Source organism: Notamacropus eugenii, chromosome 5 (genome assembly GCF_028372415.1).
Source record: "Notamacropus eugenii isolate mMacEug1 chromosome 5, mMacEug1.pri_v2, whole genome shotgun sequence".
In the NCBI taxonomy this organism is placed as follows: Eukaryota; Metazoa; Chordata; class Mammalia; order Diprotodontia; family Macropodidae; genus Notamacropus; species Notamacropus eugenii.
Window position 1 is genome coordinate 67,021,176 of NC_092876.1, and position 20,866 is coordinate 67,042,041.

The 20,866-nt window shown below is 44.8% G+C and overlaps 1 protein-coding gene and 1 long non-coding RNA gene across 5 annotated transcripts in view; one reads left to right on the forward strand and one right to left on the reverse strand.

Moving 5' to 3' along the window:
* Positions 1-19,449, forward strand: part of LOC140504456 (uncharacterized) — a 29,218-nt gene extending 9,769 nt beyond the window's left edge. Inside the window, exons 3-5 of one of the 4 annotated variants that reach the window (XR_011967110.1) lie at positions 2,830-2,944; positions 9,179-9,322; positions 14,088-19,449. This is a non-coding gene — a long non-coding RNA (uncharacterized lncRNA). Of the gene's footprint in view, positions 1-2,829; positions 2,945-9,178; positions 9,323-9,639; positions 10,090-14,087 lie in introns of those variants that run through there. The other 3 variants (XR_011967109.1, XR_011967111.1, XR_011967108.1) reach the window with 3 other exon arrangements.
* TRIM63 (tripartite motif containing 63) overlaps positions 1-20,866 on the reverse strand; it is a 49,520-nt gene that overhangs the window by 2,480 nt on the left and 26,174 nt on the right. Inside the window, exons 3-10 of the mRNA XM_072609417.1 lie at positions 12,416-13,841; positions 10,876-11,042; positions 7,472-7,640; positions 6,246-6,341; positions 4,799-5,032; positions 3,977-3,999; positions 2,733-2,857; positions 330-414 (exon numbers count right to left, since the gene is read on the reverse strand). Of these exons, the coding sequence (XP_072465518.1) occupies positions 330-414; positions 2,733-2,857; positions 3,977-3,999; positions 4,799-5,032; positions 6,246-6,341; positions 7,472-7,640; positions 10,876-11,042; positions 12,416-12,574 (1,058 nt within the window). The 5' untranslated portion in view covers positions 12,575-13,841. The remainder of the gene's footprint in view (positions 1-329; positions 415-2,732; positions 2,858-3,976; positions 4,000-4,798; positions 5,033-6,245; positions 6,342-7,471; positions 7,641-10,875; positions 11,043-12,415; positions 13,842-20,866) is intronic.

A 20,866-nucleotide genomic window follows, 5' to 3' on the forward strand; every position in this document is an offset into this window, starting at 1 on the left:
ACTGAATGAGAAATTGGCCAGGGTGGTCTTTAACTTTCCTTGAGTTCTTAAATCCTGTGCTTTTCTTTGGAAGCACTGGGTTGCTTTCAGGATTTCTCCCAATCTTGGTTTTGCATTTCTTTCTTTCTTTCTTTCTTTTTTTGGAGGAAATTGGGATTAAGTGACTTGCCCAAGGTCACACAGCTAGTAAGTATCTGAAGTCACATTTGAACTCAGGTCCTCTTGACTCCAGGGCTGCTGCTCTATCCGCTGTGCCACCTAGCTGTCCCTTTTGTTTTGCATTTCAGTGCAGTCTCCACAGATCCAAAAAATGCTATAGATTTCCTCACCTCCCACCTTCGCCTCCAGAGGGATCTTCTTCCTCTTCTTCATCCTCATCCTCCTCTGCCTGGATGAACTCTTCTTCTTCCTCATCTATAGATGAAAAACAAATGGCATCCTTAGAATGGGCTGGGGTTCCTTGCTCCATTCATCCATCCTCACCTCCAGATATACCGAGCAGGGGCATTTCACCTTTGTTCATCCATGCAAGGCCTCTTTTCCAGAGGGGAAGCCAGAGGCATGGAGAGGGTGAAAGGCCTGCTGAGCAAGGCCCTAGGGGAACAGCCAGTGTTAGCATACTTGGAGAAGAAATGAGTCTTCCCTTTTCCCCCTTGCTCCTTTCCCTTTTTTCTCCCCTGCCCCCAACCCCAACCTGGACTGACACAAAGACATTCCTTTGTTTCAAAGCCACCCTCTGCCTGTATCACCTGATCTTGCTGTGGCCTTGAGGAGGGACTTTGGGCAAGACACAGTTTGTCTGCATCTCCCTGAAATCACAGGAGAGATAATGATGATCTGGCAAGAACTGGGATAATGCTCTCTGGGCTCAGAGGTCAAGGTCCTCCCTAGAAACTCAACTCTGTGTCTCTGCTCAGTCCTGGAAGTCAAACTTTTGAGCCCTATCCCTGCCTGGCACGCCTTGTCCAGCTCACTCTGTTCCTCTAACCTTCCATACTCTATCCTCTCCTTTGAAGCTGGGTGGGGGATTTTTGCATCAGCTTTTCAGCTGTCCCAGACTCAAAGCCTGGGTGGGTCAGTTTAGAAGTAACTAGGAAATCCCTTTTCATCTCTAGGTCTCATTTTTTCATCTATAAAATGAGGGGGGAGAAGTGGAGAGGTTTGAACTAGATGCCTGCTATGGTCAGTTTCCACTCTTGTTTTCTATGATCGCATAATTTGTTCCATGTTTCTTTCCTTTGAAAGGGGTTTGTCTCTTGGGGATCTAAAGACAGGGAACAAATCCCCTAATCTCCATAATCATCTTTCTTGACTCTTAACTGGACCCTGTTTACTAACCAGATTGAATGTTTGGGAAACTTTTTACCCTGGAGGACTAGAATTCAGTTAAATCAATTCAATGAAACGCAATACTATAGGGGGAAATTTTGTCCATGTAAAAATACATCAATAAAATTTTAAAATATATTTCTTAAATTACTGAGTTATAGGATGTGGGCTGAATTCTGGCTCTCTTGTTTATTACCTGTGTGAGCTTGGACAATATACTAAATATTTTAAGGCTTTCTTTTCCTCATTTATGAAAGAATGGATGAAAAAATATTTAATAGAGGCTTACCATGTGCCAAGGCCAGTACACCATTAAATGAAGAGCTTGGATTTGATAACATAACATCTGAGGACTCTTCTAGCACTAAATCTGAGTCACTCATGATCCTACTAACTGGGACTTTGGGGAATACAAGGTGAATAAGGCACAAGACCTCCCTGCAGGATTCTTCAATCTAGTGAGGAGAAGATTAGTGAATTTCCAAATTAAAGGATAAGGACTTTTCCTTAAAGGAATCAGTACTGGATTGGAAGGTGAATTAAGACAATTGAGGTCTTTTGAATGCCTTCAAGTTACAGATTACCTACCCTTGCTAATGGAAAGGAATCAAAGAAAGTTAGAGCTAGCAGGAACCTTTTAATATAGACTGTTGGACCTGGGAGGGACTTCAGAACACAGAATGCCAGACTGAGAGGGCCTGTAGGGCAGAGATTGTTAGAGCTGGAAGGGGCCTTAGAACATAGGATGACCTTATACCAGCTAACAGAATCGCTCCGTTCTAACTGCCAAAAATCGTCTTCTAATTCATCTAGATATAAATATTCTTAATGCTTTTTAAAAGATACTTTCATAAACCTCAGTTTCCTCCTCTGTAAGATAGGGGAAGATTCATGTCATAGGGTCATTGTGAGGAAATCCATTTGTTTACTTTAAAACCCTTAAGAAATGTGAGTTATTATTATTAAGCTAGAATGTTAAAGCTGAAAGGAACGTTAGAAACTGTCTAGTCTTAAGGCCCTCATGTTACAACAGAAGAAAGTGAGAGCCAGAGAGAGGAAGTGACTTGCCTGAGGTCACACAGCTAGTTAGTGGATGAACCTGAACTAGAACTGAGGTCTTCTGACTCCCAGTCCAGAGCTTTTTTTTCCTCTTCTACCTTGGACAGGATCTGGATGTGCATTGGTCAGCTAATCTGTATTGGGGTTGAACTAGATTGATTTTGAAGCCCCTTCCATTTTGAAGGTTCCCTAATTTTCTGAATGTAGGCATGTCACTGTATAGGAAGTTGCTCCCTCTTCTCTGATAGCCTCTACTCTGCCATCAGCCTAGTTCTACCTATTGGTATGCCGGATTTCATATAGTAGGATAGTGAAATAGATTCAATCCTTCCCAGAAGTCTTACCTGACACGAAGTCAATTGCCCTCAAGGCGTCGGCTATGTGTTCCAGATCCAAGGTGAAATAATCCATGTTCTCAAAACCTTGTTCCGTTTTGCCCAGATGGCAGCCCTTAGATGCTTCCACAATGCTGGAGAAGACAGGGAGGGTTGAGATCTCATCTCCTGCCATTCCAGAGCCCAAGGAAAGGAGCTCCTTTTGAACCTCTCTTAAATTTGTAAGTGACTTCTCCCCCTCCTCCTCACTGTTCCTTCTATATTTAGCCATACTCCACCTCCAGATGAGGGTACTGTTCCATCCCCCAGGGGATCTGGCCTAGGACCACATACAGCAGGAGACTTAGGCAGTCATGTAAATAGTCAGCCAAGTGTTGAAAATCAGGAGCCCTGGGTTTTAGTGTTGACTGCTGTTTACTTGCTGTGTGACCTTAAATAAGTGACTTTACCTCTCTGGGCCTCAGTTTTCTTAACTGAAAAATAGGAGAGTTGAATTTGGTATTATTCTCAAGGGTCCATTCAACTTTTGACATTCTAAATCCTAATATTACAATGCAAGCTCCTTGAGCTAAATATATAGCTTATATAGCACTTGGGTACTCTATATATTATCTCACTTGCTCCATATGACAACCTTGTGAGATAGGTGCTATTTTTATCCCCATTTTATAGCTAAATAAATGGAGATTGAAAGAGGTTAAAATCAGGGATGGGAAACCACCACATGTGGCCTTGAGGCCACAGGTTCCTCATCCTTCCCTGACTGTGAAATGATTGCCCAGCATTAAATGCTAGTGAGAATCTGAGGCAGAATTCCAAGTCCAGAGCTCTACCCATTATGATACCCATCACCTTGCCCAGTGCTTGGCATATAAATAGTAGGTGCTTAATAATGACTTGTTGAATGATTGATCAATTCCTCTCTCTGCCTTAACATTCTAAAGTGCTATGAATCTCTGACATTCTATTTTCTGTAAACTTTTTTTTCTGCAAGTTTTCCTTCCAAGCTCTGACATTCTATTATAGAAGGTACCTTCCCCTTCATTGCATAGAAATTATAATGGAGACAAACCAGAGAGTTAGAGATTGAGGGAAAGAAAACAAAATATTCCCAGGCCTTAGAGTTACAGAACCTCCCAGAAGACAGAATTTATCAGGAAAGGTCAGGGTGGAGAGAATGGGAATTCCCTTTAGGGGGTTGGAGGATTGAACCATCAAAACTCTGAATTTCTACACTACTCAGGGAGACTTACGCTTTGATCAGTGGCTTGGCATTCTGTGGAAAGAAAGAGAGAAAGTAGAGGGTTAAGTCTGGATAGAGGTCCAGCCATTAGACTGGACATTCAGGTGCTCTAAAGATGGGTACCCATGAGCCAAAGACTTCCTAGCAACCTGGATTTCCCTGGGCCAGCTGTAGCACCAGAGCTGAAGGATGTCTTCAATCTCTTGGTTTTTTCCATTTGCCTGTGGTCAACAATCATTTCGCTAGCACCCTCCCAAGCCCTGTTAAAAAGTCTCAAATTTGGCCAAATCCTGGAGGATTGGAGGAATGGGTTGGGAACTCTTGATGTTTGACCAATCCTTTTGCCTCCATGGTTCCTGGCAGAAGGGAGACCCACTATCTATCTATCCTTTCTGCTATCATGATGCTTTATCTTCCTCCAAAGACGTAAGGTAGCAGCTTGCAGCAGAGAGCCCTAGACAAAGACTTGGGAGACTGGGGTCTGCATACTGGTTGTTATCCTTATCCAGGGTGTGACCTTAAGCAAGTTATTTTATTCCTCTGACCTACAGTCTCTTCATCAGTAAAGGATGAATGGGACAGGATGATCTCTAAGGGTCCTCCTAATTCTGACATTCTCTGTTTCAGGTCCCTTCCCACCCCTGACATTCTATGTCCTAAGCTCACTTCAATTTCTGACCTTCTATGTTCTTAGGCCCCTTCTAGCTCTGGAATTCTATGTTCTAATAGCCCTCCTAGCTCTGCCATTCTATACGCTAAGATTCCATACTGCTCTGACATCCTATTGATCTTTGGACAGCTGATTGAGGATACTGAGAAGCTAGCTGCTCACCATCAGGAAGGTGGCTCCTCCTGGCTCATCCATGGATTGGATGGCTGTCTCCACCAGTTTGGTGGCCTTTTCAAGTTGCTCCCGATACTGCTGTATTAGGGCCTCAATGAAGCTAGTCTTCTCCTCTTGTTCCCGAGTGATTCGTTGTAGCAGCTCACTCTTCTTCTCATCTAAGATGGCATACAGGACATCGAACTTTTGGCTTAATTCCTCCTTTACATGGTGGCTATTCTCCTGCAGGAGAAACAGAGAGAGATTCAGGGTCATCTCCTCTGGGGGACTGGATTCCCTCTGGAATCCCTTGCTGGATTCTTCTTTATGTCTTTTCTTAGCTCAGATTTCTGTAGTCTTTTGGTCCTGGATTTATAGACAGAAAGAACCTACTCTATCTCAAGGGTTTGGTTTTCTTTTCTGAGGAAAGTGTTCTGGAAACTATAAAATGCACAAAAATATAAGCTGTTATGTAATATATATGTTATATATAATATGTATATTTTTAATATATATATGTCATTAGTATTATTAGCTGATTATCACATAACTCAGGGCTCTTGCTGTCCAGGGTGGGCACTCTAGGTCACGATTTTACTAACTCCCTCTCTAATCTGGATTCCTATCCTAACGGGATTCAGAAAAACAAGTGTTTAGGATGGTTTTGTTTGTAATACAATTATGGTAATAGTTTCCCTTCTATCCATGGTATAAATCCAACTTGATCCCACAGGTTATCTATCCTTTCTGCTATTCACAATGCTTCCCTTTCTTGAATAATTTTAAAAATATATTGCTGTGATCTTTTGGCTAAGATTTCATTAAACTTTTTAAGAAAATCGTATTCATTAGTGATATTGCTCTATAGTTCTCTTTCTTCACTTTATTCTTCCTTGGCTTAGGTATTAGTACTATATTGAATCTCATAAAGGGAATTTGGCAATATTTTTTAATTTTGAGAATAATTTGTGTAGTAGAGGCATTAATTGTTTTTTAATCATTTGATAAATCCTTTCTGGACCAATTTCAATCAGAAAAACCGGTGCTAGAATTGATTACATCCAAGAAAGCAGTAGACAGAGAGAAAGAAATCCTAGAATCACAGAATATTGGACTGGAAAGAACAGCATATTTAGATTTAAGAGGACCTGGGTTCCAATCCCAAATTTGTAAATTGCTACCCATGTGATCTTGGACAAATCCCTGAACCCCTCTGGGTTACAGTTTTCACATCTGGAAAATGAGGCCTCTTTTCCAACTCTAAGTCCCAAGTTTCCTTTCACTCCCACTCATCTCTACATCTATAACACCTGTCCAACCAGTACTGGGCATTGGGCCTCTAACCATGACATCTGGAGGAGTCATTAGTGGCCATTTGGAGGTGGAGAGGGGGAGGGTTGGGTTACAGTAGGTGTCTCCAGTTTCCCCAGGCTGGGCCCTTTCTCCCACTCCTCACCTTGGTAACTCTACAGGAGTCTTCCAGCTGGGTGATGATCGTCTGTACTCTGTCATTCCCAGCTACCAGCATGGAGATGCAGTTGCTCAGCTCTGTCTGGATAAGGAGGGTGGAGGAGAGACCAAAATAGATTTAACCTCTACTCCGCCATGAAACAAAGGGAAGCAGGGACACCCTTGTTCCAGATCTCCAATCGTTTCCTTTAGGGAGGGTTCCCCAAAGGGATTGAGAACCTCTCTATTTCTAGGGACCAGTGGCAGGTTTTAGCCTGGAAAACGACTCACAGAATCATTGAATATGCAAATTAGAACTGTTAAGCTCTTAGAATAAAAACATAAGATGTTTTTATTTTTATATTTTGTTTTTACATCACCTTCATTCCCAGATATATCCCTCCCACCTTGACAAAGAGTTATCTCTTATAACAAAGGATGAAAAAGAAAGAAAAATAATAATAATATGGAATATAAAAGCAGAAACAGACCTTAGAACACAGAATCTTAGAGCTAGAAGGGACCTCATCGACCAATCAGTTCATACTCTCCATTTTTACAGATGAGGAAACTGAGGCCCAGGGAGGTCTCCTTCAGCTCTGAAATCCCATGTCTATGACTTCATGGCTAATTGGTAGCTTAGCCAGGACTAGAATCAGGAAGGATAGAAAATAAGGGAAAAAAGAATGATAACAAGTAAAGATGTGAGAGGCCAAGAGAGGGTGTGTGAGAGAGGAAGAAAAAAGAAAGGTATCACTGGTGGACAGTGGGTAGAGGCTCCCCCCTCAGCCTCTCTCCATGTGTCCAGCTTGCCTTAGGGATAAGAAAATGAAAGTTTCTTTAGTCTTGGGGAGTGGAGGAGAGGTTTGGAGGGGAATTTGTAGTTGTAGAGATGGGGATGGGTGAGTTAGAAGGGAAAACAGCCCTTCCATCCGTATTGTAGGAATAGCCCTGTGACCTGAGATGGCCCATGGGGAGAGGAGCAAGGCAGGAGGCTCTATCCCTTGGGGTCTGGCTTTTCCCTACGGCCACACCCTGTAACTCTCAAGTGACAATAAATATAACAAGTGACCTCAGGCCTCCCTCCTCCCTTCTCCCAGCACCCTGGGAAGTTCTTCCAAGGCTATTCCTGAAAGGTCCAGCTCAGCACATCCTCTGAGCTCCAACCAAGAACATAAAGCATGAGCTATAAAGTCAGCCCCTCCCAGGGTCCCGGCCAAGGCTCCTCCTTACCTTCTGGCCCTGGAAGACATTCTGCAGTGGGGCCACCTCACATGCCTTGTGGGCCCCAAACACCTTGCACATGGAGCAGGTGGGCACCTCGCAGGTCAGGCAGTAAATGTTGATCTTCTCATCCTCATGTTCCTTACACATGGGGTGGTTGCCCTTCTGCAGGGGCCGGCTGGAGGGGAGAGCCCAGCCCAGGTCACCTAAGTACTCCCTCTGTCCTGCCCCTCCCTGAAAAAGCTCAAAGTCTCACCCATCCCCTCCAGCTCTGGCCCTAGGGGCCTCTGGGCAGTTCATGGAGAGCCCAGAGGTCCCTCTCCCTCCTCCCTCCGAGCTCTGTCCCAGGAACAAACAACTGCCTGATCTCCATGTGGCTGGTAACGAGAACTCTGATCCCAGATAAGCCAGTGTCCACTCTTGCTCCCAGGGACAAGGGCAGTTTGGGTTTTTCATTAGATGTAGAGGGCTCCAAATATTCACTGGATCCTGTATTCAGAGCTGGAATTAGGGGTCATCAAGTCCAATCTCCTCATTTTATGGATGATGAAAATAAGACCCAGAGAGGTTAAGTGATTTACCCAGGGTCACACAGCTAAGGTTGAGAGCTAGCAAAGGGATGGTGTTCTGAATGAGCAGAGGATGTAGGAAAGGGTCCTCCCAGCAAAGACTCCTTTCTTAACCCTTAATTCTCTCCTGTTTTGTGTCCATTAATTCAGACCTCTCCTCTCCTTCAAAACCTCCTCCTCTTCCAAGAAGTCCTCTTTGACTACTACAGCTGACTTTCATAAGATTGCTGCATGTAGAACTGGTGAGAAACTTAGCTAGTCTGAGCCCATTCTTTTACAAATTTGGAAACAGGCAGAGAGAGGTTGGGTGACTTGCCAAAGATCAGTAAGTAGTAGAACTAAAATTCGAACCCAGGTCTTCCAGAAGCCTGTCTTACTCAGTCTTCTATTCTGTCCCCTTAGTATTTGTCATATACCCCTCCCTCCAACGTTTCATCCCAAATCCATGCAGCGCAGCAAAAGAACCCAGCACTGACATGCAGACTTGAGTTCTAGCCCTGGTTCTAGCTCCTTACTGCTGTGTGACAAGAGGGAACTCACCTCACCTCTCTGGGCCTCTGGATGGCTTCTAACATTCTTTCCTGAACCGATGCCATGATTCCTGAACTGAGACCCCTCCCTCTTGCCTCTCTTTCCCCACCTTATCTATTTTCTTCTAGTCAATGTTGATGTCACCATAAGACAGTGATAACAAGCCCAAATAGAAATGAGGATAACTAAGTTGTATGCATGAATCCGTGCCAACTGCAAGCTGACTTTGAAATCCATACCTGTTTATGTGTTTCTTTTAAAATTAATTAATTTTGTTAAACATTGCACGATTACATTTTAGTCTGGTTCAGGCCTCACACTGGAGTGTTATGGGCTGCATGAGGCCATCAGAACAGATGTTTGACCCCTCCACCCACCTCAGCTGATTTTTGATCATTGGAGTATGACATTATTAGTACTAATAATTAACAAGAAGGGGTATGGAGTGGAAAGAGAGAGCCAGGAGATGTGGCTTCTCATCCTGGTTAGGCCACTGGCTTGTGGTATGAATTGGGATCTTAATTCTCAGTCCTGATTTTGCGTGTGTGTGTGTGTGTGTGGTGTGTGTGTGTGTATGTGCCTATGACAATAACGGATATTTACATGGCATTTTAAGGTTTGCGGAGCTCTTTACAAACCTTATCTCATTTGAGCTTCACAACGGCTCTGCAAAGGAGAGACTGGAGGTATTGTTCTCATTTTATGGATGAGGAAACAGGCCTGGAGAGGTCACCCAGCTAGTAAAGGGCAGGATTTGAAGGTAGGAGTTCCTGATTTCAAGTTGTGCACTCTTTGGCCCTTCTAGCTCTGACATCTTGTGTTCTAAGGTTCCTCTCAGTTCTGACATCCTGTGTTCTAAGGTCCCTCCCAGTTCTGACATCTTCTGTTCCAAAATTTTTCCCATCTCTGACATTCTGGGTTCTAAGGCCCCTCCCAGCTCTGACACTCTCTGTTCTGAGGCCCCTTCTAGCTCTCATAATCTAAAGAATTTAGGTAGTTTTTTTTTAACTCAAAGTGCTTTGCCATCCTCTATCTCCTTTTATCCTGACAAGAAGTCTCTTTTTCTCTGCTTTACAGATAGAAAACAGAGGCCCTGCTAGGAAGCTCCATGCCTCAGCACCTCCAGGGTAGTGGCGCAGAACCAGAGTCCCATTGTGCAGCCTGGAGCTCTGGAACAGGACACATCCAAGCAGGCCCTTGACAGGAAGCTGGAGGGAAAGTAGAACTTTGGAAAGTCGGCCACCACAGCTGCTTCCCTTAGCTTCTGGGCCCCAGTACTGGAGCACCCATCCCATAATTCTACTATAATTCTAAGGAGTTACTACTTAGTAGCTGCCTGACCTCCAGCAGATCATTTCCCTTCTCTGAACCTCAGTTTCCTCATTTGCAAAATGGGTCCAATAAGACTTACACTGCTTCCTTCCCAAGGCTGTTCTGAAGATCAAAAAAAAAACTAATGTACTTAAAGCCCGAAGTTAACGATAAATTCATAAATTAATACTGATTATGATTCTTTCCCTAACTCAATACGATGGCTGTTCTCATTCTTTTCCACTGAGGAGGAAGGTTCTCAAAATTGGTTCCATCTTTTGGTAAAGTTCGAGTTTTTTAGTTTCTTCCTCCCTTATTATCTCTTCCTCATCAACATTGGCAGCTGTGGGATACAGTGGATAGTATGCTAGACCTAGAGTCACTGAAGTCTGAGTTCAAATCCAGCCTCAGACACCTACTAGCTATGATACTGGACGAGTCCCTTAACCTCTGTCTGCCTCAGTTTCCTCATCTGTAAAATGGAGATAAATAATAGCACCTACTTCACAAGGTTGTCACAAGGATAAAAATAAGATAATATTTGTAAGATACGATATAAGATAAATATTTGTAAAATATTTGTTTTAAAGTAAACCTTAAGTACTCTATAAATGCTAGTTATTATCCTCACCCCAGAAGGTGGCTGGAAGGCCGGTCCAACCATCCAAACTTACATCTAATGCCCAAGGCCTGGGTATAGGGGAATCAGTCTCTATTCCATGGGTTTCTGGAAAGGGAGGCCCCATCAGGGCCTTGGAGTTGTGGGATGGAAGTGGGCTTTAGGAGGTGGTCTTAGCTGGATGTGGGTTTGTGGAAGGGATGGGAGGTACAAAGGCAGGATAAAGTCTAGTATCCAAACCTTCTTCCTAGGAGCTTGGTCAGAGAGAGTAGGGACTTCTCCTCTTTATCTCCAGAGATGTTTTTGAAACCAAGAAAAAAAAAAACCCTTCCATCCCCACTATCCCCACTCAGCAGCTCAGAGGACATGAGGGAGGAACTGACCTTGAACACTCTTGTTTGTAGATGTCAATGATATTCTCTACTAGCAGGTTCCTCTGAAGCCCATACACCCCATGCCGGTCCATGATCACCTCGTGGCGGCAGGATGGGCATCGAAAACGGCCTCCTGAAATGGAGCCAGCCCGGTTGGACCAGTAGGGGTTTGCAGCCTATGGATGCCAAGGATAGAGGAGAGGTCTGGGGATTCACTATGTCAGACAAGCACCCTTCCCCTACAACCCCATCCCTCCCCCAACCAAGCATCACTCTACTCTCCAGCTTCCTCCTTCCATGGAATCAACCAATAGAAACCTTACATTTCCACTTCTGACACTTACTGCCTGTATGACCTTGGGCAAGTCTGGGCCTCAGTTTCCTCATCTGTAAATTTTTAAGGACAGGTTTGGATTGAATGAGGTATCTCCTATTTCTAGGTACAGAAATCTACAATCCTAAGAGTTCTAATTTGGAAGGACCCATTTCACAGAAGGTGCAGCTGTAGGTCAAAACAACCAACCAGGGGTAGTATGGTATAATTGAGAGTAGTTGAGAGTCAGGATTACCTGGGCTTAAATCCCACCTAAGAAACTTCCTAACTGTATGGCTCTGGGCAAGTGGAGTCATCTTTCTCGTTCCCATCTCCTAATGTTTTGAAGCTCAAATGAGATAACATATTTAAGTATTTGATTTAATAACTAGCTAGTTATTTAAGTATTTGATTTAATAACTAGCTAGTTAATGTTATTTTCTTCTAACTTAGAGACCTCTCTCCCAAGACTGGCATCTGATCCATCTACCCCTAAGACCCTATCCCTCTCTTGAGAAAGTCTCCCTCTCCCCAGACTTCAGGAACAGCTATGAACTGTTGGCTGGTGAAGACACTGCTTTCCTGATCAACTGCCCCCTGTCCCAGCCCCTCCCTCTTCCCCCTGCCACCCCAGGGCTCTGGGCCCACTGCCACCCTGGAGTTGGCTCCAGCTGGAGGGGTCTGGTTTCTCTCTCCTCTTTTCTCCCCCCCACTTTTATTACTGAAACCAGTTGCCTCTTGGAACTCATTGGTCAACAATCTTATCAAAAGAGCGGGGAGGATGAGGGGATTAAGGGGAGCACTAGTGGAAAAAAAAACTTGCGTCATGGAGAGGGAAAAGGACAGCTAACTGTCTCTCTACTCCCCACCCAAGCCCCATAAAAGGCTTTTGGGGAAGGGCCCACGAGGAGGTAGGGAGCAGTGGGAGATCATAGGATTTAGAGATAAAAGGAACCATAGAGATAATCTAGTCCAATTTCCTTGGTTTCCAGAAGAGGAAACTGAGGCCCAGAGAAGTTGTGATTGGCCCAGCTCATACTAGCAGAGCTGAGATTCTAACCTTGGGTCCTTTGATTTCAGTCTGGTGTCCCATGCTGCCTCCTAGAGAATTGTGATGACCTAGAGTCTAGCACATAAGGCTGGGCTAGTTCAGGCCCCAATCTTCAGAAACTTCATAGGAGGATAAGGGTGGGGGTGTTGTTAGCCCTCCAGGGCCGGGCACCTCCAAGCACTGACCTGAAATGTATCGTTGGCACACTTTCGGCACAGGTTGTGCTGGCAGGGTAGGATGACCACGGGCTTGGTGAACATCTCCAAACAGATGGGGCAGATTAACTGCTTCTCCAGGTTTTCCATGGGGTTCGAATCATGGATCAGACCTGACTTAAAATCCATCCTGCTGGAGTAGCCTACCCTGAGCAGACACCCAAAGATCCAAAGACCCTTGCCTTGCCGAATGATGAGCTCCTTTCCTCTCAGCTCTTCTCAGACTCTGGGATTCTGACTTTGTTCACAGTTCCTTGGCTATTTATAGGCAGCCTTGGGTCACATGAGTTTGTGGGAGAGGGGACTGACCAGGCATGCCGATGCCCAAATTGGCTAAAGGGCTGTGGGGGAAGGGGGGAAGGGAGGAGGGTGGGGAGTGGATTTTGGGAGAGTTGAGTTTCCTCCCTGCAAAGCACTGGCCTTATCACATGCCAGAGTGAGCAATCGCTGTTCTCAGGGGATGGGGGCCGTAAACAAGGACAGGCTGTTCGGGTACCATTCAGCAGCAGGATTTCACTTGGAAATCAGCTGCCCTGCTCACCTGAACCATGTGTGGTGTGACCCACCTCCTTGGCAGCTGGGCTTAGTGGGTTAATTCCACCCATGCCCTCAAGAACACCAGTCTGGGGGACTAATCATGGCATTCTGGGTAAAGTGTTAGAGTCAAGAAGACCTGGATTCATATTCCATTACAAATACTTCCTATCTAGGTGACCCAGGGCAAATTACTTAACTGCTCTGTGCCTCAGTTTCCTTATCTGTAAAATGAGAGGAGTGAGCTAGATCAGAGGTTCTAAACCTTTTGTGTATATGTCCTAGATCCCTTTGGCAACTGGTGGACCCTATGGTACCTGTTTTTTAAATGCATAAAAAAAGTGAAATACATAGGATTACAAAGGAACCAACTATATTAAAGTAAAGATGCACTTCTTTAAAAAAACCTATCCAAATTCAAGGATGATAACTTGTAAATGTCTTTATTTCAATCTCTGAGGGTTCAAGTTAAGAACTCTTGACCCAGATGGACTCTGCAGTTGCTTCTGGTTCTAGGTTTAGGATCATATGACATCAACCAGCCCATGTTCATAGAATACCATGAATTTCAGAGTTGAAAGAGACTTCAGAGTGTCTCATCAAACATGTAGCTGAGTAGAAATCCCCTCTGCATCACATGTAACAACACTCATCTAATTTCTTCTGGAACCATTAGGACCAACTGAGGTAGCCTCTTCCAGGCCATGTTGATCCATCCTATAACTTCCTTATGCCAAAGACCTAGACAAGTAGAAGCACAGTATAATGTAAGGAATATGGGGCAAGGGTTCATGGGGTTAGGTATTAACTTACCTGGGACCTTAGGTAAGTCATTTTCCTCTCCAAACCTCAGTTTCCTCATCTATAAAATGAAGAATGGGTCAGATATGAAGATATTAGGAATGGAAAAAACTAAAACCTATTCAACATCAGAACCCAAAAGGACCTTAGAACATAGAATGTCAGAAAGGGCCTTAAATCAGAGAATATCCAAGATAGGAAGGCTCTTACAACATGAAATGTCAGAGCTGGGAGGGTTCTTAGAACATGGAATGTCAGAGCTGGGAGGGCCTTACTGACCATCTGATCTGTTGTCTTCATTTTGTAGATAAACAACCAGAATCTTGAGAAATGAGGTAAGTTGCCTAAGGCAAGTCAGCCGCAGAGCTTCGACTAGAACCCTGGGATCTGGTAACATGGTGAAATAGAACAAATGTGAGACTTAGAGTCAGGAGACCTAGGTTAAAATCCTGACACTGACCAGCAGGGTGATCATGGCTAAGCTGCTTAACCTTTCTCTGCCTCAGTTTCCTCATTTTGAAAAAGGGAAGAATAAGGTCTATGTAACTCAGCACACAGGGTGGTTATGGGGTTAGGAGCTTTACTGCTCTCTAGAATTAGGTGTTGTGATCCTGACTCCTAATCCAGGACTCTTTCCCAAGATTCCACATCTTGCACTTAGCAGAGTTGGGATCAAGCCAACATGATTGTGTCCTTCTTTTGGGCTCCACTGAACTGTAGTGTTTGTACCAGTTTAATGTTTTCTCAGTGAAGACACATTTTTTGGCCTTATTTGTGAGTATGTGTCTGGCTCATCTTCCCTTTTTCTTCTTCATAAGGATCCCCTCCCCAACATTACCCCACTATACCCTCCCCCCAAGAAGGAGGGTCATCATTTCTCCCATACTTTGGGGGTATTAGTCACCTGCTCCTGTGTCATGCTCTTTGGAAAGTCCATCCTGATCAGAGGATCAAATGTATGGGTTACTGGATCCATTTTCTGACATTCCTGTGGCCAGGGCAGCTGGTACAGGGCAGGGCCCCTGTGGCCTGGATGTGACCCCCATCTGCTGGGTCAGAAGCCCACTGGGGGTTAGGAACAGGCCTCCTGCCTGGTTCTCACCATAGCTGATAGGGAGCACTGGCCTAGGGATCATATAATTTGCATTTTTTGGACTAGATGTATGATTTTATTGTTTAAGGAGCTCCCCTTGACAGAACTACTTTTATTCCTACTGATTTTCAATAGTCTTGAGAGTTTCTTGGGGAACAGAGATGTTAAGTGACTTATTCTGTTCAAGTCAATGGCCAAGGTAGGATTCATACCCAGGACTTCTGAACTGGAAGGCCAGGCCTGGATCCACTATGCCATAAGAAAACAGCATAGGGACTGGACCTGTGATTTCATTGGTTTGAGAACTCCCAGGGGAGGAAACTCCTTCTACCAACGCAGGCTGGCATCTTCTCTGCAACTTGTAATCCTAGAGAGTTACCCAGAGCACAGAGCAGGTAAGGGGCTTGTCCATGGTCACAACCACAGGACTTGAACCCAGGTATTCCTGGCTTCAAGGCCATCTCTCTGTCCATTTGGCTACATTGTCTCCCAGGACAACTAGGTAGTGTTGTGGATAGAGCACCAGTGCAGGAGTCAGGAGGACCTGAGCTCAAATCTCATCTCAGACACTTGACACTCACTAGCTGGGTGACCTTGGGCAAGTCACTTAACCCCAACTGCCTCATCCTGGGTCATCTCCAGTCATCTTGATGAATATCTGGTCACTGGATTCAGATGGCTCTGGAGGAGAAGTGAGGCTGGTGACCTGCACAGCCCTCCCTTACTCATAACAAAGTCAAGTGCAAGTCATGTCATCATTTCTCTGATGGTGTGGTCTTCTTTGGCAATGAAGGACAAACACAGGTCTCCCAAGGAACTTAATGTTCTGTAGAGGACTGCAAAATATGTACAGAGAAGTGCGTATATCTGAAAGATGTAATATATGGCATGTGTCATGTAGTTTGTATATATTTATTTTATTTCTGTAGAATGTAAGTTTCTTGGGGGCAGGTACTATTTTATTTTTGATTTTGTGTCCCAAGTGCCTAGCACAGTGCTAGAACTCCATGGTTCCTGGGATGGTTATGGGATTCATAGAGATTCTTCTGGCCTTCCAGTCATAGGATCAAAAACTTTGAGAGATCAGAAAGACATCAGAGGTCATAAAATCTAGTGCCTACTTGGCAGCTATGAGTATTCTGAAAAGTGAGGAATATCTTTATACCCCTGAAGGATGAGACAGAGACAGAGAGAGAGAGAGAGAGAGAGAGAGAGAGAGAGAGAGAGAGAGAGAGAGAGCTGGGCACTAACTCCTGCCTTGTGGGTCACACCCTCTCTCACTTGCAAGTCAGTCTCCTCATCTATAAAATGAGGGATTTAGGTTAGTTGATCTTTCAATTCAAATTCATTTCAATTCAATAAACATTTATGAAGAACCTTCTATGTACTCAACATTATGCTAAGAACTAGGGATACAAAAAGAGGCAAAAAAGCCATCCCAGCCCTCCAAGAGCTTATAATCTAATTGGGAGGGGAGGGGAATGACATGCAAACAAATATATGCAAAGCAAGCTCTATATAGGATAAATAGGAAATAATTAATAGAGAGAAGGCACTGGAATGAAGAGAGGTTGGGGAAGGCTTCCCATAAAAGATGGGATTTAAGGAAGCCGGGAGGTTAGTAGTCAGAGTGTAGGGGGAGAACATTCCAGGCATGGGGGGGGCAACAGCCAGAGAAAATGCCTGGAACTGAGAGATGGAGGGAACAGTCAGTGTCCCTGAATGGAAGAATACCCATTGAAGGGAAAAGTATAAGAAGGCTGCAGGGCAGGAGCGGGCTAGGTTAGGAAGGGCTTTGGATGCCAGACAGACCTTTTTGCATTTGATCCTGGAGGCAATAGGGAACCACTGATATTCTCTGTGCTAAAGCCCTTTCCAGCTTCAGCAGTCTGCGTTCTAAGGTTCCATCACTGGGCTGACTTCCAAGGTTCCTTGCACTCTAATATTCTAAGCTCTAACCACTCTCTTAACTCTATGTCAATTGTAACGTCCTTTTCAGCTCCAACGTTCGATGTTCTGAAGTATTTCCCAGATCTTACTTTATTTTAATAGTTCTTTAAGGTATGCAAAGATCTCTGTAAATATTATCTCATCTGATCTTCACAATAATCCTGGGAATAGGTGTTCTTATTATCCCCATTTTACAGATAAGGAAAGTAAGCTTAGATAACTAGAGTTTGGGTGATTTACGCAGGGTAATATAATTAGTAAGCATCTGAGGCAGCATGTCAACAGGATGTCCTTCTGATTGTGGGTCCAGGGCTCTCTCCTCTGTACCATCTAGCTGCCTCATAAGAGTCCTTCCTAGCTCTTTCATTCTGTCTAAGCCCCCTTCCAGCTCTCGCCTTCCATGTTTTAAGTTCCCCATTAGCTCTGACCTTCCATGTTCTAAGCCTCAATCCATGTTCTGAGATCTTTTAGCTCAGATTTAGTTGAGATTCCATGTTCTAAGCCCCTGCTAGCTCTGACCTGCCATGTTCTAAATTCTCTTTAGCTCTGAGATTCCATATTTTAAGCCCCTTTCCAGGTCTGACATTGTGTGTGGTAAGCCACCTTCCACTCTTCATATTCTCTAAGTTCGATCTGACCTTCTATGTTCTAAGCTCCCTTTTTGCTCTCCTGTTTTGGTTCTAAGGGTCCCTCCCATCAGTGACAGTATGTTGTTTTATATTATTCTATATTTTGCTCTTGCTATTGTAGTAGTTTTTCCTGAAAGTCTCTACAGTAGGGAGTAGGTGGGACATAGGATTATGGCAGGCTGACTTGGAGGAAGGCCGGAAGGAAGACACCATGGGGAATCCCACGGCCCAGGGGACAGGTTCCGACCCAGGTTTGCTTTCCTTTTGCTCCCTAGTGGGGCTCTGGGTGGCAGCCCAGCTGCCCTGTCTGGCTCCCTGCCCCTTTAACCCAAGCTTGGGGGTTTGCCATCCCTCCCCATTGGGATGAAGGAGTGAAAACAAGGGGACAGAAAGAAAACAAACTATATTTAACCTGATGGCCAGCATTAGCAGAGTGGAGGCCAAGGCTTGAGGTGCCTCACTTGACCTGTCTACGTCTCTGGGCTACACATCCCTGGCTGGTCTGCCACAATGTACTGGTTCATGCGTCATTCGATGTTGTTTCTCCCTCTCGGTGTCTGAAGAGTCAGAGGACTGGGAAAACTTATCTAGAGAAGCAGCATGGAAAGAGTTCTAGCCTTTGGATGCAGCATCTGAGTTCAGATCTTGCCTCTGATGGTACTAAATAGTAACTGTTTCCCTTTTGGCCAGGAACCCTGAAGGTCTTCCCCTCCCAGTTTGATTTTTTTTTGTTAAAGGGACCATCCCTTGAATAACTCCTTAAAGTGGCCTATTCACTGAATGGGCATTATCTCACTCAAAGTGAGAACCTGAAAAGGCCTTAACCTTTGCATCCTGGGCCATCTCCAGTCATCCTGATGAATATCTGACCACTGGACCCAGATGGCTCTAAAGGAAAAAGTAAGGCTGGGGACCTTGCACAGCCCTCCCTCCCTCAAATCCAAGTCAACTGCAAGTCATGTTATTATCTCCCTGATGTCACTGTCTTCTTCAAGAAGGGAGGACAAACACAACAACATCTGTATGTCCTCAGGCAAATCACGTCCCCATCCTGGGCCTCAGTTTCTTCATGTATAAAGGATCTATATCTAAATCTATAATCCTTGTTAGGTTGGACAGGGAGGAGCCCAGGATATACCTATCCCTAGTACCTGCCCAGTGCTAAGACCTCCAGCCATGAGCAGGAGAAGAAATTCAAACTTGCCAGGGAGGAGTCCAGTGATCACCTTCCAAGCCTTCCATCTAGGTCTGAGCTATTGCAGAGAAGGGAATGCCAAGTCTGGAGCCAGTAACACTCTTCTTCCTGAGTTCAAGTCTGGCCTCAGACACTTACTAACTGAGTGACCCTGGGCAAGTCACTTAATCCTGTTTGCCTCAGTTTCCTCATCTGTAAAATGAGCTAGAGAAGGAAATGGGAAACCACTCCAGTGTTTTTACCAGGAAAAGCCCAGATGGGGATTTCATGACATAAATAACTGAATAACAACAAGAATTGCGGAGAAAGAAGCAAGGCAGAGATAAAGGAACCAGGACTTGACGGGATGAGTGCAGAGACAGAGGATTGGGGTGGATGGAAGAGATCAGCAGAAGGAAGGAGAACAGCTAGGCACAGTGAAATAGATAGAATGGTAGACTTGGAGTCAGAAAGACCTGAGTTCCAATCCAAACTCCCAACACTACTAGCTGTGAGCTGGGTGACCTCAGGCAAGTCACTTGACCTCTGTTTAACCTCTTTTTTTCTTATCTCTAGCACCTACCTCCCAGGATTATTGTGAAGATTAAATATTATGAAGTGTTTTGGGAACCTTTAAAAAACCCTAGAGGGGAGAAGAGCAGACATCTAGGTATAGTTGAGGCAGTGTTGGTTTTGAAATCAGGAAGACTTGAGATCAAAGTCTGTGATTCTGGCAAGTCAAAGGAGCTGACATTTGTAAAGCACTTAGTGCACTGTCTGGAAACTAGTAGGTGCTTAATAAACATTTTTTCCCTTCCCCCTCCCCAATTCTCCCAATCCCTCCACATCTCAGTTTCCTCTCTATAAATTGGGGGTAATACTGGCTTACTAGGTAAGGTGAGGTGAAGAACAAATTCCTCAGTTTCCTCATCTATAAAGTGGGGGTAATACTGGCTTGTAATACTACCTCACTGGGTGAGATGAGGAAAAAACATGTAAAACTCTTTGAAAAACTTAACAAAAATATACATATATCAGTGTCATTAGAGAGAGACCCAGAGTCAGAGAGCTACAGTGAGAGAATATGGGCAAAGCTGGCTCCTGCCCACTGGAGACAGCTGAACTTGAGCCCCCTTCCCTTTACTGAGTACAGGATCATTCCTGGAGGAGGTCTGGAACCTTGGAAGGGTCAGGCACCAGCCTAGCAGATGGTGAGGACAGGGGAATGAGAGCTGCCTGGATGACATATGATTCAAGAGCTGCTGGAAATACAGTAGGAGGGGGAGGGGGAAGAGAGGATAACATAGGAGCAGAATTTGTTCCCTAGGGACAAGGGAGAGGAGAGTCTCCTTGTACTCAGTGTCTAGTCCTGGATGCTCCTGGGAACCGAAGGCAAGGGAGAGGTCAGGGACTGAAGGAGCTCCATATGGTCAGGTAGAATGTGGACTGGATTTGAGTTTGGACCTCAGTTCAAATCCCTGCTCTTCCACTTACAACTGTGTGATCTTGGGAAAGTTGGATAACTTCTTGGGGCTCAGTTTCCTCATCTGTAAGGTGAGAGAGTTGGCCGCTAAGGTCCCTTCCAATTCTAGGTCTCTGACCTTAGACTGTCCTCAGGAGTCCTCCTCTGAAGGGCAGATGGAGCTCTTCCCCTTAGTGTGATGGGGCCAGACATAGCTCTAGCCTCCAGAGACCTCATCTAGGGTGCCATAATACATGCTCACAGGGAGCCAGCCCACAGTCAGATTTTGGGAAAATTAGACTAGTGCAAATCAGTATAGTGTCTGCAAAGTCTCTAAACCCTGGGGGACCTCATTGTAGAGCAAATCGGGAAGACTTCCTGGAAGAGGAAAACTTTGAACTGGCATCAGAGTGCCTTAAGGTAGAGCAGAGAGGGGCTGGCATAAGGTTCTAAAACCTAAGGAAGGGAGGCAGTTTGGTACAGTGGCAAGAGCATGAGCTCTAAGAATAAAATTCAAATCTTGCCTCTGATACTTACTTACTACCAGAGTGACCTTAGGCAAATCACTTCCTCCCTAGGCCTCAGTTTTCTTATCTGTAAAAGGAGGACTAAGTGGCCCCTGAGGTCTCTTCCAGCTGCAGATACATGATTCTATATCCTAAAGTTAGTCTCTGGAGTTCATGGCCAGACTAGGGTGTTAATAAAAGCAGCTACTGCCCAGTAACTGAAGCTGCCTCAGGATCTGGACCCGTAACAAAGGGAACGGCTGCTTAGTCCT